Below are 15,848 nucleotides of genomic sequence, written 5' to 3'. Positions count from 1 at the left end.
TTTGTGAATACGGCCCCAGAACAGTACAGTGTTTACAAAATTAATGCAGAGTCCAGAGTATAAATTGTTCATTTGGTGGGCTGGTGGCACAATAGTGCTGTGTGTTTTTTTGTTGTGGAGTGCCAGTGTGATTTAAAGCTGCTGACAGCACCAGACGCTTACATTGCACTAGGCTCCTGCTGTCTCTCATCCTCTATCATCTGCATCGATGGATGTACCCTGTCTGCTTGCCTTGCCTGACAGTCAATCTCTTCCTCTATCTCCCTTCTCATACTTCTGAACTAACCACTACCTCAACTAACTAACTCCTCCTCTCTATAATAACACTTCCCCTCCTTTCTTCTCTTCTCTTTAAGGCTTTATAGAAGAGTCACTGTTTTTTTTCCAGATGGCTAAAACTTGCTTACTAAACTTAAAAATATAATATCACTTTCAGACGATTTGCAGATTGATTAACTTGTTTTTTTTTTTTTTTCAAAATCCCACACAGCAACCAGTATATTTAATTGGTGTGGGTGAATCCAAGGTTGTATGGATAATGGATAAGTGTTCTACGATGCCGAAACTATGGAATTATTAATGCGATTGCTAAATATATACTGCATTAAAGACTATGGAGGCCAATAGCTTCAAACTTAGGGAAGTAAATCATTTCCTTGGGGATGCCTTATTCCCAAAAATGCTTTGAATGTTGTGTGCCTGTTTAACCTGTTATAACATCAAACCATATTGATAAGAATTGGAACGGGATCTTTATATCCAGAGATGAAGAGAAAAGACCAGTACAAACAAGATAGAAAATAGTTGACCAGTTTAACACCAAGAGTTCATTGACCTGCAGTGGCAACATTACAGAGCAACAAATGTGTAAATATTCTCTCAGCCTCTCACTCTCACACACCAGAGAGAGAGAGAGAGAGAGAGAGAGAGAGAGAGAGAGAGAGAGAGAGAGAGAGAGAGGCCCCAAACAGTACCTGTGCGTAGAATAATCCTTCAGTGTAGTTGACACCATATGTCTGCAGAGAGATCTAGCAGCTCTCTGTCTACCTTTGTTTCACAATCACTGTTGTGATGTTGATGTTTTGCTCGATCTACAGCAATAAATATACGTCATATTCATGTTCTCTTTTTAATCTGGTATCTGCTGTACTCTTTCACCTCATGCAGGGATGAATCCATATCCCTTGATTATAAGACGACATACCTCTACCTGTCAACATACATGGCATATTCAGATGTTTTTCTTTGACTTTTTCTGAAGTAAATGTACTTAATAAGAACAAGTAAAAGAAAACCCTCACAATGTTTAAATGAAATCAATAACACTACACCCAAGTACAGTGGTATGAAAAACAAAATATGCCTACTATAAAGGCTACTTATATATGTGTCAAACGTATAGCCTAGTCATTATGCAGAATGGACCCTTTCAGAGGGCTATGTTATTTATATTATTACATTTAATATGTAATTTTTTAAGATTTAAAGTGCAATCTATCTATCTATCTATCTATCTATCTATCTATCTATCTATCTATCTATCTATCTATCTATCTATCTATCTATCTATCTATCTATCTATCTATCTATCTATCTATCTATCTATCTATCTATGTGTCAAACGTATAGCCTAGTCATTATGCAGAATGGACCCTTTCAGAGGGCTATGTTATTTATATTATTACATTTAATATGTAATTTTTTAAGATTTAAAGTGCAATCTATCTATCTATCTATCTATCTATCTATCTATCTATCTATCTATCTATCTATCTATCTATCTATCTATCTATCTATCTATCTATCTATCTATCTATCTATCTATCTATCTATCTATCTATCTATCTATCTATCTATCTATCTATCTATCTATCTATCTATCTATCTATCTATCTATCTATCTATCTATCTATCTATCTATCTATCTATCTATCTATCGTGGAGTCCGGTCCTTATCAATGATTTTTAGGGAGCGACCTCACCTCGGCTTTTTCCGCCACTTTTCGTCAGTGTTGATGTTGGGTTCGTCACCGCCTCTCCCAGACTGCTTTATGTCTGGCAGCAGAGACCATGCGCGGTCGCCATATTATGGAGCACCCCTCCCCTTCAGTCCCGTTACAGCACAGACCCACAGCAGCGGCGCAGGAGGCTACATACCGAGCAACGCTACCGCTGAGGAGGACCAGTGATACAGCAAAACTAAGAGCAAAACGAGGACTCAGTGGGATGGATTAAACCTGTGGACACCGCTATTAAGCGATACTTATCGGTTTTAAACGACTCTGCAACGGATGAAAGGTTGCCTGTTTTCATTTTATTTCCTTTGAGTGAACCCACCCGCTAAAACGACTCACTATTCTCTGTTGAGCTAGCCGGTGATGGAGACTGGCAGCTAGCTAGCTGACGTTACTCCTCTGTCAGGCTAGCAATATATATTTACCGCTAACTTACTCAGCAGCTATTCTGCTTTCAGCGCGGGGGGCTCTTACAACGTAGCCTCGTGTAAAAAGCCACAAAATGATATCTCGGGCTTAAAAGGCGTAAACGGATAACACTGGTAGTTAGCCGGTGAATTACAACTGGCATCAGCTGACGTTAGCTCGCTAGCTACTCTGCCAGCGGACGCTAGCCTCTCCTGCCTCGCTGTCACCGGAGAGCACTGAATCGTGAATGAGGACCTGTAAATATTTGCGCAACTTTGCCTGCAATTTGAGAGCAGTCGACGCTTGGTCAGATACTATATATAAATATTTTTTTGTTGTAGTCTGTTGATCGTAGTTTTGTCAAGACGGCGGCGTTAACGAACTGCAACCTTATTGCGTACTGTCAGAGACACACTACCCCCCGGATTCTATCAAAATGCATCATCCGGACCCTGCAGGAGACTCTGGCAGTGTTAAAAAGATGGCGAATCCGGCTGTCTTTCACAGAAGGGGTAGCAACACAGGCAGCGGGAGCGGCTCCACGCTGTCAACACCGGCAAACACGGTGGTCAATAACAGCCACGTCCCAGCCGATGAGTATCAGCCCTCCCTGTTGATTCAGTGCCAGCCTCCTGCCGGCTCATCCTCCACGGGTCCCCATCATATTCCACCCCACAGCCTGAATCTGCACTCTCAGCCCCAGCAGCCCACGCAGTCGCTTGGAGCTCAGATCAAAAAGAAGAGTGGTTTCCAGATCACAAGTGTGACCCCTGCACAGATATCTGTGAGTACCAACAACAGTATTGCAGAGGACACAGAGAGCTACGATGACCTGGACGAATCCCACACTGAGGATCTCTCCAGTTCTGAGATCCTGGACGTGTCCCTCTCCCGCGCCAACGACATTGTGGGAGCCGAGAGAAGCTCTTCGGAAGAGACACTGAATAACTTCCATGAGGCGGAGACCCCTGGAGCTGTCTCCCCCAACCAGCCTTCACACCCCCACGCCCTGAACCAGGCTCATCAGCCCGGTGGGGGCATGGTCAATGGGACTTCACACCACCATCACCACCACCACCAACAACATCCTCATCAACCTAACCATGCCTCCGGGCCTGGGAGCACCCCATCGGCCCTCACCACCGGAGCTTTACCTTGTGTCACCCAGAAAATGCCTTCTAACGTGGGGGGCCCTCAAGAGAACTTTTCCCTGACTGCTGCCGCTCCAAGTATGGTTGCTCAGCCTGTCGGGCTTGTGGCCCCTGGATCTGTCCCTGGAATGCAAAGCTCTGCTACAGGCACTACAGTTAGCATAGTTAATCCCCAGACCAGCAGTGTTAGTAATGTGAATATGTTGAGCTCTGCCAATGTGCCTGTGAGAGGGGGGATCAGCAGCACAAGTGCTAGCAGTTGCACTGGTGGCTATCCTCTCAATGTGATAAGCAGCGGTGGGGGGAGCGGAGGTGGAGGTGGTGCTGTTGCAGCTGGGGGCAACCTTGTAACCACTAATGTCAACATGATCCAGCAACAGCAAAACATCAGCTCCAACGTCTCTATGACTACTGCGGCTGCCAGTGCCTCTGGAGGGATGAGACTGTCCGGTGGGATCCAGGGAAGAGGTGGACCTGCCGCGCTGCAGCCAGTGAGTGCCCCCGTCACTGCTGTGGCCCCAGCCCCCGTACCATCCAATCCTGTGCCAGCTCCAGCCCCCGCAGTGGCTGCCACCAGTTCTCGCTTTAGGGTGGTGAAGCTGGACTCTAGCTCCGAGCCCTTCAAGAAGGGCCGATGGACATGCACTGAATTCTACGACAAGGACAACCCGGCCTCCGCTGCCAGCTCCTCCTCCACACCTGATACTGGGTCTCTCAGCATGCGTCACTTTGTCTCCGAGAGCTTCGCCGGGCCTTCGGAGAGAGAAAGCACAAGTGGTAGTTCTGTGAGTAGCACTATGAGTACGTTGAGCCATTATACGGAGAGCGTGTGCAGTGGAGAACCCGGGGGAGCCCCGGTATCCCAGCATGCGCAGGATTACGCCTCCCCTCCTCAGGGCTATCAAGGAATCCTCCCTAGTGGCTTAAGCATGGGACTGTCTCAAACCCAACCTCACATGCACGGCCAGGATATTACCCATTCACATGTGAAGACTACAGGGGGCCCCTCAAACATTCATCAGCCTCAGTCCATGCAGGGCCACCACCAGGCCACCACCATTGGACTGTCTACATCTGCCGCACACCAGCAGCAGCTCACATATGCCCAGGCTGTTGCTAGTCAATCCACAGGATCCACACAGGGCCTAGTGGGTGTTCAGCAGCAGAAGATGGGCTACGTCAACCTTCCACAGCACCCATCTGCTACACCCCAAGCAGTGCAGGTAAGGCCACCCGAGTACACCCAGCAACACCAGGGTGTTGCCCAGGCTGCTGCTTCTCAACCCCTGTCAAACCAAGCAGGATCAGCTCCCTCCGGGCCATCTAGTGGAGCCTGTCAGATGATGGGAGGCCTGCAGCAGTCACAGGCACTCATTCATACACAGCCACAGCAGCCCTCGTCCCATCAGGCCCCCATCTCCATTATGCCCTCTCACGTTGGAGTACCACAGTCACTCCCTACACAAATCCAAAACCAGGGCCTAGGCAGCCAGCTGCCGACAACGGTCCACCAGAGTCAAGTGTCTGCAACAAGCGTGCCTCCCGCCAACCCTCAGAGCGATCCCCAGGCCCAGCCCCAAGCCCACAATGCTAGGAATAGTGTACAGATGCCCCCTCAGAGCCAGCTGTCTGACTACAGCAGCAGTGTCCAGGCCCTGGCTCACGCTGCCCAGGCAAGTGTCCTCTACGCTAGCCTGCCCACCTTCACCTCCACTCAGCTGCAGGATGCCCAGCGGCTGCTCCTCCAGCACCAGTCAGCTCTGTTGGGGCTGCCCAAGCTAGTGGAGTCTGCATCTGGATCCAGCGCAGGCCAGGGTCAAGAAGCCGAGGGCAACGCCGTCACCGCCAGTGCCTTATCTGCATCAGCTGGTCTCAAGGCTGTTGATGGAGAGGAGGATGGGTAAGCGAGACCTTTTCCTTCATTTTCCGTTTTAGGTATTTGTTTGCTTGATGTGTTTAAACACAGCTGTAGTGTGGAATCAAAGAGTACTGAGAGAGGCCTGTAGCAGCCAATAATGTATTATTGTATTAAAAGGGAATAAGGTAGTAACTTGCAAATGAAGGAAAAACTTTTCTGAATTTCTTATTACATAATGGGCAAAACTTTATGATGTTGTTGGCTCAGAAATGTTATTACGTTATTGGAAAGTCACTACATTATCAGCTTTCATTGCATTAAAACCTGAAAAGGTAATGGCAGTTATTACGTCCACCATTATAACATTATTGGCTGCTACAAGGCCTTCTGTTGAATGGGTGTTTGTAAACCAACTCAGCATTTCAGAGTGTGTTTGAACTTGAAGCTAGGGGATTTTCACCGGTTGCTGTGGCAGCTGTGAGGGAAGAAAAATATTATTGTTTCCCCAGATAGCCAGCAGTGGCCAGGTCGCCACAGACCGTCTGTCCTCTGCCAGCGGGACACAGTACACTGCTCAGCTGGATGTGACATCTCTCTTGTGCCTATCAAGTGGCTGCAGTGATTCAACATTTTACCTATAGCCTGCCTCTTTGCTTGAGTCCTGACTGTCCGCCTTACGGGGCACAATTTCTGCCCGGGTCGCACAGTTCACTGTAAACACTCCTTCAGCACATGCGTTGTAGAAAAGCAGGAAACAAGGAAGCGGCTTTATGATTATTTAATTAGGGATGGAAGAAGGTAGCTGCAAACGTGATTAGACATGAGTGAACAAATTCTACAGATGAGGCAAAACATCACAGACAATAATTAGATTTTTTTTCTGCAGTCTGTCTCTCAAAGGAAGGCATGACAATACCCTTTCTACTTTGCTCATGAGGAAGACTTGATGGTTTACTTGTTGACAATGAGGATCGTTGTTCTCCTTCACTAAAAGCTTATTGATTCTTTTAAATATCGCTCTCTCACTCTCCCTCATTGTCTAGGGTTTTCCTCCATTCCTATATGTAACTCATTTCTAATCACTACAGTTGGCTAGCAATGCATACCCAGGAACAGCTGAGAATTCTGTGGAATGTCCTCCTAGTAATACGTTTTAAGAACTGCTTTTGAGGTTCCAGGGGAATTGTAATCACCCTGCAGTAGCAGGAAATAACCCATATTTCAGTCACTCTTACAATCTTAAGCCCCTTTTCCTGGAAAACCTCAGCTTTTAGGGTGTTTTGCATACCTTAGTTATAATGATGAACCAGTAAGGAGGAGAAACCAAGGTGATCACTGGACTTCTGGATGTTACATGTAATTGTGTTCATTTCGTTTCAGTCTGTCTTTATGGCCCAGTTAGATGGATGCCGAAGGATGGCTACTGTTCTCACATGACGTTTAACTCTGAGGAATGTGAAATCTTTGGGGATCAGGTGGATTATTGTCTTTGATGATAAGTAGCATTTGGGTGAAACCAAAGCCCTCGTTACAAATGGGAAGATTGTCCTGGTGAATTAGGCTCAAGGTTTATTATTGCTCTCCAGTTTACCTGCTGTCACACAAGTGCAAGGACTCTTCAGTACAGTGCCTGCTAGAGTTTTTGTATCCCTATCAATGGCTCTCTCTCTCTCTCTCTCTCTCTCTCTCTCCGTCTCTCTCTTTACCAATGAACCTCCGAATCCCCAAAGATGACGGCACAGCCTCATCAGCTGATTCATACACACACTATATCATGCACTTACAAAGACCTAAAACAAGGCCTCTCCTAATTGAGCCATTTCAGAGTTTATCATCTGCTGACTTTAATTATGTTTCTTATATGTAATTCATTTTCTAAGATTATTTTGTAGACAAACTACACTGTGGGTAATAATTGGAGTATAATTGGAGCATACATTAAACATCTGCAAACTGTTCCACAGGGTTATTTGCATTAAATGTTAAGCATTGTCAAGCCACTTAGCCTCAGTCTCGCTAGCCATCATTGGGGTCAAGCAGCTTTGCAGTAGAGTACAGTAACTTTGACTCACAAATCAGTTTTCTTGTGACAAAAAGGGGGGAAGAGCATGATGATTATAAATGCACGGGCTAGCCATAATTTTTCGGGATTGAACACTCAACACAATCCAATCAGCAATAAATCCTACATATTGTGAAGCTTGTCAAGTTGTCATATTTCAGTTGCATTGGGAGACGTGAGATATGTCGTTTAAACTCTGTGGATTTTAAAGCTGCCAACAACTTGAACATGTATCACCAAAGATTATCTTGTAAATACGCACAAACTTAACCAAGTGCATAGTCACACTGTGTGTAGTTTGGGAAACCTGCGATGTTGAAGCATACCCAATAAAAACACATTGCCAATCTGTCAGTCAAGGAAGCTTGACATGTATGTTGCTTACTTTCTAACTTAATGTTACCCTAATGCCAAGTATTGCCTTATATCTCAGTGTAGCATAGGAGTGACCAGTATTGATTAGTTGCACTTTCCTCATAAAAGTGATGGTCATTTTGTGCAACCTAGAGTCACTAAAGTACCTTTTTAAAGTCACTGTAATTGAAGCTTTGCTTAGACCCTGTTTCCACCTGGGATTAACATCTGACTTTTTGAATCTGGTTACAAGTGGCCAGCTCTCAGTCCGTGTGTTCACACTTGTATTTTCAAATGTGACTTCTTTGTCTACTTGTGATCCGATTCCATTTACCCGCGCTGTATTTAAATCAACACGTACATAATTTCCGTTTACATTGCTGTTTTTAACCGGTGGGTTTCAAACAAGTAAACGTACAGGGCTGTACAGTGCCACAGTTTTATCGCATTTGCTATTAAAATGCATTACATGCGAAGATAATTACCCTAGGTTGACGAGATAGCTAGCCTACTGTCTCATTTAGACAAGGAGGAGCGATGCACAACACTGCTTAGAGGGCTCTACATTAACACTCGCCAAATGCGGCTAAATATCATAGATAGTATAAAAGTAAAAAGTCTTAGGCGAGGCGAGTAAGGTATTACGCCACTTTGGCTGGTGAAATATGTGTGCTCGCCGAGTCGCCGGGTGGCTTTTCTAACGTCTGATACACTCTTCACCAGTACGCGGCTTTATGCAGTTAAGTTACTTTACGTGCAAACAGAATATTGCCTGTGCGCCTTCACATTAAAAGCCTGTTACTAGCCAAACGCGAGTTGACTTTTATTTTTAAGCAGATAAGAACAGGAAGTCGTTGCCTTGCAGCTCTCCAGTCAATAGCAGCGATTTTCGTGTTTTCAGATTTACGCAGTGAAATGAAAACGGAGGACAGAAAGCTTGTCATTTGCAATACTGGCGGATGCAACTAACGTTCATGAGGCTTCTATAAAAGCTGCATGAACGCCAGTGATGCATTTTGAACGTATTTTCCGCTCAGGCAGGTGGCGGCAGTTGAGTAGGAGGTCCCTAATGTGGACAGAAGTCACATTGGTGTTCCCACTACCAAATGAATGCGGACACATCCGACACAACCGACGTAAACCACCTCCGAATGTGGTTTTTGTGATCCGATCTCAATGCGTCTTGAGAGTGTTTTTACCTGTAGTTAGAGCTGTATTCACGTGATCGGATCACAAAAACCACATGTTAAAGACAAATGGAAACGGGTCTAAGACATGGGAACTCTTCACATGTGTGTACTAATTGCAGAGGAGCCAGTCCGTCTCATAAAAGTGATTTATTGTGTGTCCAGCAGTTACAAGCATGTAGCAGGGGCTGGATGTTCTGTGTGCCGGGTCAGTTGTTGTTCAGTTCCTGCTGTCCGCTGTGGGGCTCCTGTCGACACATGTTAAGGTCTTAATGTGTTAGATGACCGTGACCTCATAATTCACCAGCTAATGCACAGCTGTAAACACGCCAGGGTCTCTTTAGAGTGTTGTTGCACGTGTATATTGTCTGTCTGTTTGAACCAGGGAGGGAGGGTGTCAAACTGTCAATTGTGCATTTGCGCTAATGGAATATGTCAAGATGTTTGGGTGGTACTGTGTGTGTGGGCAGGCTGCTGGGGTTTGTAGGTAAATCAGTGATAAGGAAAGGGTGGCCAGCTGTTTAATGTCATGAGCAAAACATAACTAATGTTAGAAAAGGTATTCTAATGTGACCGTTTGCAGGTTTCCACATGCACAAGTTTGTGTGTGAGGATGTGGTTTTTGTGCATTTAGTCTATGTGGGTGTTTCTGCATGTGCTGATGTCCTGCAGCTTAGTTCTCGTTTCCAATCTTCAGATTGAAGACTGTTTTTGTCGAGAGGTAATTAAGGGCAGGTTAGCAAACTTGGCTAGCTTACTGTGGTAGTGGCTGGATAGAGGAAACAAAATAATATTGGCAGCCACCAGTAACTTTAACTCATTAGTTTGGTCTGTATAATGTAGGTTGGTAGATTGAAATCCGGCTGTTAGCTTATTTCTAATACTGTGTTAATGAATGTTGTTTAGCTTCTAGTTTACAGTTGTTGAGATCGAATTAACGGATTCAGATCTAATATTTCAACTGCAACTCTGTTTATTCAATTTTTCACTCAAGCTTTTTAATTTTTAATAAATCTGCCACTTCCAAAAATGGTGTGTGTGTGTGTGTGTGTGTGTGTGTGTGTGTGTGTGTGTGTGTGTGTGTGTGTGTGTGTGTGTGTGTGTGTGTGTGTGTGTGTGTGTGTGTGTGTGTGTGTGTGTGTGTGTGTGTGTGTGTGTGTGTGTGTGTGTGTGTGTGTGTGTGTGTGTGTGTGTGTGTGTGTGTGTGTGTGTGTGTGTGTGTGTGTGTGTGTGTGTGTGTGTGTGTGTTTTAGTAACGTGACAGGACAACCCATTTGGAGTGAAATTAAACTAAATGCATAAGACTCATTACGCCAATCAAGCCATTAAAATAACTATATTGGGACTAATAAAAAAATATACTAATTATTAATGGTTGAAGCAGTCATCGAGCTGCTACTTGCGTTGTACAGGTTTAAAAAAATAAACAGTAGGGGCAGTTTTCAACAAGGATATTAGACTGCCGTGGGACAGTGTGTGTGTGCTCTCTCGGGGGGAATGTGAGCCCACTGGCAGCGTGATGGCTATCTCTGCTACTGTCCATTTTCAATGTAATCTTCCCTCTGGCAGTGCAGAGAGCTAGTGTGTGCCGGGGCCTGTTGCTCATTGTGTGGAGATCAACGAGATCCCCAAAATTCCCAACAGGCAGAGGAAGTGACCCCACCTGACCCAAACCCATTTAGTCAGGTCTACCGAAGCCCGGTGAGACCACTGAGGGCACAGCAGACTGGACCAGATAGAACCAGCCTGAGCAGAGTTGGGCATCACTGTTACAGCAACCATAAATCCTGCCATTGTGTTGCTTTGTCAGTGTTTGCTTTGTACATAGTTTTGGCTCGGGGATGGTTATACCATGACAGGCTATGGCACACCTGATGTCCAGATGTTCCAGTCTGTCATTATAAAGTGGTTCCTAGATACACTGCGTTCCAAATTATTAGGCAAATTAGATTTTCCAAGATTTTCCTAAATGGTCGATGCAAATCAGTCAGTATAATTTTCAAGTCACCAACCGTTAGAATTTTATTGAACAAACCCTCCAATAATAAAAGTATTGAAAAAAAAAAAAAAAAACTCCAAATGCACTGTTCTAAATTATTATGCACAACAGAGTTTCAAAACATTTTATAGGTTGTAAACAACCAAAAATGGTCATTTGTTGAATTTGCAGTATTAAGAGGTCATATTTACTGAAATCAAAAGCTATTTCAATCAAAACCATCTAAATAGGCCAAGTTACATGTTAACATAGGACCCCCTCTTTGATATCACCTTCACAATTCTTGCATCCATTGAACTTGTGAGTTCTTGGAAAGTTTCTGCTTGAATATCTTTGCAGGATGCCAGAATAGCCTCTTATAGCTGCTGTTTTGATGTGAACTGCCTCCAAACCTCATAGATGTTTTGCCTGAGGATGCTCCAAAGGTTCTCAATAGGGTTAAGGTCAGGGGAAGATGGGGGCCACTCCATGAGTTTCTCTCCTTTTATGCCCAAAGCAGCCAATGACGCAGAGGTATTCTTTGCTGCATGAGATGGTGCATTGTCCTTAATGAAGATGATTTTACTACGGAAGGCACTGTCCTTCTTTTTGTACCACGGAAGAAAGTGGTTAGTCAGAAACTCTACATACTTTGCCGAGGTCATTTTCACACCGTCAGGGACCCTGAAGGTGCCAACCAGCTCTCTCCCCATGATTCCGGCCCAACACATGACTCCACCACCTCCTTGCTGACGTTGCAGCCTTGTTGGGACATGGTGGCCATTCACCAACCATCCACAACTTCATCCATCCGACCATCCAGGGTTGCACGGCACTCATCAGTAAACAAGACTGTTTGAAGATGAGTCTTCATGTATTCCTGAGCCCACTGCAACTGTTTCAGCTTGTGATCATTGTTTAGGGGTGGCCGAATAATAGGTTTATACACAGCTGCAAACTTCTGGATCCTACACCTTGAGGTTTGCGGCACTCCAGAGGCACCAGAAGCTTCAAATACCTGTCTGCTGCTTTGTGATGGCATTTTAGCAGCTGCTCTCCTATTCCGATGAATGTGTCTGGCAGAAACCTTCCTCGTATTACCTTTATCCGAACGAACCCGTCTGTGCTCTGAATCAGCCACAAATCTCTTCACAGTATGATGATCACACTTAAGTTTTCGTGAAATATCTAATGTTTTCATACCTTGTTCAAGGTATTGCACTATTTGACGCTTTTAGGCAGCAGAGAGATCCTTTTTCTTTCTCATATTGCTTGAAACCTGTGGCCTGCTTAATAATGTGGAACGTCCTTGTTAAGTAGATTTCCTTTGATTGGGCTTACTTAGCAAACCGATTATCACAGGTGTCTGAGATTGATTTCAATGATCCAAAGCGCCCTGAGACACAATACCATCCATGAGTTTAAATTAAATACAAAAAATTAAATGTTTATGACACTTAATTCCAATTTGCATAATAATTTGGAACACAGTGTAAAAGATATCCAGGTCTTTTAACTCCTGTTTCCACAGCTGACAAATATTTGTTATTTTCTTTGTCTTATTTCCTGATTATTTTACGACATTGAGTTTAAAAAATGCCACAGAGGTGCCAAGACTTTGTTTCATAGGAGTATATATTTAGGACTTTCACTCCAAATTAATTGTTCCTAGTGAATGCATCAATATTGTGGCAGTAGGCCTGTCTTTTTAAAAAAATTTAACAGAGCTCTGGTTTGTCCACAGTGGCACATCGCTGAAGTGTTTCACTTAAAGTAAACAGCATTTGTTATTTGTTTTGCTGCTGACACCTCCCTCCCCCATCCCTACCACAAAGACCGAGCCAGAGAACACCAGAACACAGCAGAGCAGCAACATGCTGCGTATGAGAGAGAGAGAGAGAGAAAGAGAGCGCGCTCACTACATGCTAGTGAATATTTACTATGTCTTTCTAATCCAAGCACTGAAAGCATGAATGGCAGCATGACGCTGAACGAGGAGATGCGGAGCAGCTCACTGTGTGTCCGTATTTTTCTATATAAATCACCAAACGCATGTCCATTGCTTATTTATATGCTTCGTGCACATACGTCATTGATTTCATTTGTCTCAGCCCCTTCTCTCCGATGGTTTATTTTTCCATCGATAAACAGGATTGTTTCACTTAAGAGTTTGGCGGGAAACTAATGGCTTGTAATGGATGATAATGGATTGTTTTTAGCCTGCCTTTCATCTGGGAGAAAGTGCCCTTCCACCCTTGCGCAAGCACACACACGCGCGCACACGCCCACTATCCTTGTTGAAAACTGCTGCTACTGTTAATTTATTTTTTAAACTTTTAGATTGCAAGTAGTAGTTCGAAGACTGCTTCAACCATTATTAATTAGTATATGTATTAGTCCAATTTTAGTTCATTTTAATAGCTGGTTTGGCATAATTAGTTGTTATGCATTAGTTTAATTTCACTACAAATGGGTTATCCTGTTGGGTTCATTTAATGTGTGACCATTAATGGCATTGCAAATAAAACATTTGTATATTCTTAGTTTAGCATTTCCTAGAAATTTAAATCATTGCTGTCCTTGGGAGATGGTTTGGTCCAGTGCTACATGCTAACATTTTACAGCATTGTTAGGTCTTGGCCTCATGTTAATAGCAGTCAGCCAATATTCTGTATATTCTGTTTTTTTTGTGTACGGATTCTAATGGTTTCTGCCAGTTCAGAGCAATGGCACCGCTGGATTTAGATTTCTCTTTGGTTCATTCACTGCATTTTGTTAATTATTGAAAATAAACTATTACCACTACTGGATTTGAAAGCATTCTTCGTGTACAGCATGTATTCACACCTGCCTAAAACAGTACTTAAAAAAAAATATTAGATATATATCAATATATCAACAAAAAGAATGTATACTAAAATATATATATATATTTTTACTATAGTGGACTGAAAAAGACTTCAAGAGGAATGACCAAGGGCCAAGACCCATGAGAAACATTTGCTAAAATAACATTGGGTTAAAAATGTGCAAGTGGAAGACGCTGGATCCATTATGTTGTATTGGAGATGTTGAAGGAACTGTTCAGAGTTCTCATTGTTTATTGGAGATGCCAGATGAAGGACGATGAATTATTCTGTGGGAATTTAAGCCGCCTATTATCTCCAGCAACATATTTGTCTAGTGTATGACATGAGGACTTGGTGTTGATTGAGGTTTCATGTTCAACCATGCATTTCTTTATGTTTAGGCTTTAGAGCGCTGCCGCTGTCATTCCCCTGAACATGCAGGCAATGTGCTGATTCATGGACGGCATTCCTGTGGCCAGAACACTGTCCAGTCAGCTCCAGGAATTACACACACACTTAAACACACAAACACACAGACACTCACAAACTACTCAGAAAATGCGTTGGATGACTTTGCTATCGGCATGAGCATCCCTGTTTTTTCTCCTCCAAGTCTGTTTTATGTATTTTTATACAAACTAAACCTGACAAGCTACCAAGGTCATCCTAGGATATCGGCAAAGTAACTGATAACAAGATGATGACATCGTCAGGGCTGATTGGCTGAACAGGCCAGCTAAAGTTTCTTTTCAGGCTGTGCACAGAACTCACTTATTTGTAACTTTATGTCAAATGCAAATGTGTGCCGTCGCCAGAACCTTTTGAGACATGTTGCACGCAAGAAGACACTGACTAATCAAAAAACAGCTTTTGACTAGAAGGTGTCTTGTGTGCAGCAATGACGATTTATCTACAAGTCTGTTAGATTTTACAATTTATACACTGGATTAGGGCTGGGCGATATGGGCTAAAATCAATATCTCGATATTTTTTTTACTGTATCTCGATACACAATATATATCTCGATATATTTCAAATCTCCTCTAGAGCATAAATGCTCAATTTAATTTATTTTTTGCATAACATCACACCAGTAATATGATTTAAATAGTCCCTACAAAATGTGTCTGCACTAACGATGCATTAGGCTACATGAAACAACATCTTGTTTATATTCTTTAGTGCTTTCTATTGGAACAATTTGAAACTTGCACATGGCAAAGAGTTTGCACATTGTATTGATTATTCCACATCCTTCCACTCCCATACAATGGATCCAGCATTATTTTATTTGGAAACAGTTTTTTCCATCTTCTGTTAATCTGTAAACTGAAAACACTAATTATGACTCATTACAACCACTTACTAGTTGTTTATCACCACTAACCCCCTGAAGATAGCAGCCACACTTTAAATGCAGAACAGGTTTTGCTCCATAATAGTAGTCTGTGTATAAAAGGCTATGACATTTATAATGGTTACTGTCGCTTTAAGAGCAGTTGCTCCCAGTCTATAGTGTACAGGTGAAACTCGAAAAATTAGAATATCGTGCAAAAGTTTATTTATTTCAGTAATTCAACTTTAAAGGTGAAAATTATATCTTATACAGACTCATTACATGCAAAGTGAGATATGTGAAGACTTTATTTGTTATAATTGTGATTATTATGGGTTACAGTTTATAAAAACCCCAAATTCTAAATCTCAGATAATTAGAATATTACATAAAATCAATAAAAAAAGTTTTTTAAATACAGAAATGTCGGCCCTCTAGAAAGTATAATCATGCATATGTACTAAGTACTTGCTTTGGGCCCCTTTTACATGAATTCTTGCCTCAATGCGGCGTGGCATGGATGCTATCAGTCTGTGGCACTGCTGAGTTGTTATGGAAGCCCAGGTTGCTTTGATAGTGGCCTTCAGCTCGTCTGTATTGTTGGGTCTGGTGTGTATCATCTGCCTCTTGACAATACTCCATAGTTTCTC

General features: G+C 43.1%; 1 protein-coding gene across 1 annotated transcript in view; it reads left to right on the top strand.

Moving 5' to 3' along the window:
- Nucleotides 1-2,127: 2,127 nt before the first annotated feature.
- LOC307258058 (TSC22 domain family protein 1-like) overlaps nt 2,128-15,848 on the top strand; it is a 30,775-nt gene continuing 17,054 nt past the window's right edge. Inside the window, exon 1 of the mRNA XM_080037452.1 lies at nt 2,128-5,474. Coding sequence (XP_079893578.1) covers nt 2,860-5,474 — 2,615 coding nt within the window. The 5' untranslated portion in view covers nt 2,128-2,859. The remainder of the gene's footprint in view (nt 5,475-15,848) is intronic.

This window comes from Ammodytes marinus (genome assembly GCF_949987685.1).
Source record: "Ammodytes marinus genome assembly, chromosome: 12".
In the NCBI taxonomy this organism is placed as follows: Eukaryota; Metazoa; Chordata; class Actinopteri; order Uranoscopiformes; family Ammodytidae; genus Ammodytes; species Ammodytes marinus.
Note: the sequence above shows the minus strand (reverse complement) of the source record. Positions and strands in the feature narration are given on the sequence as shown.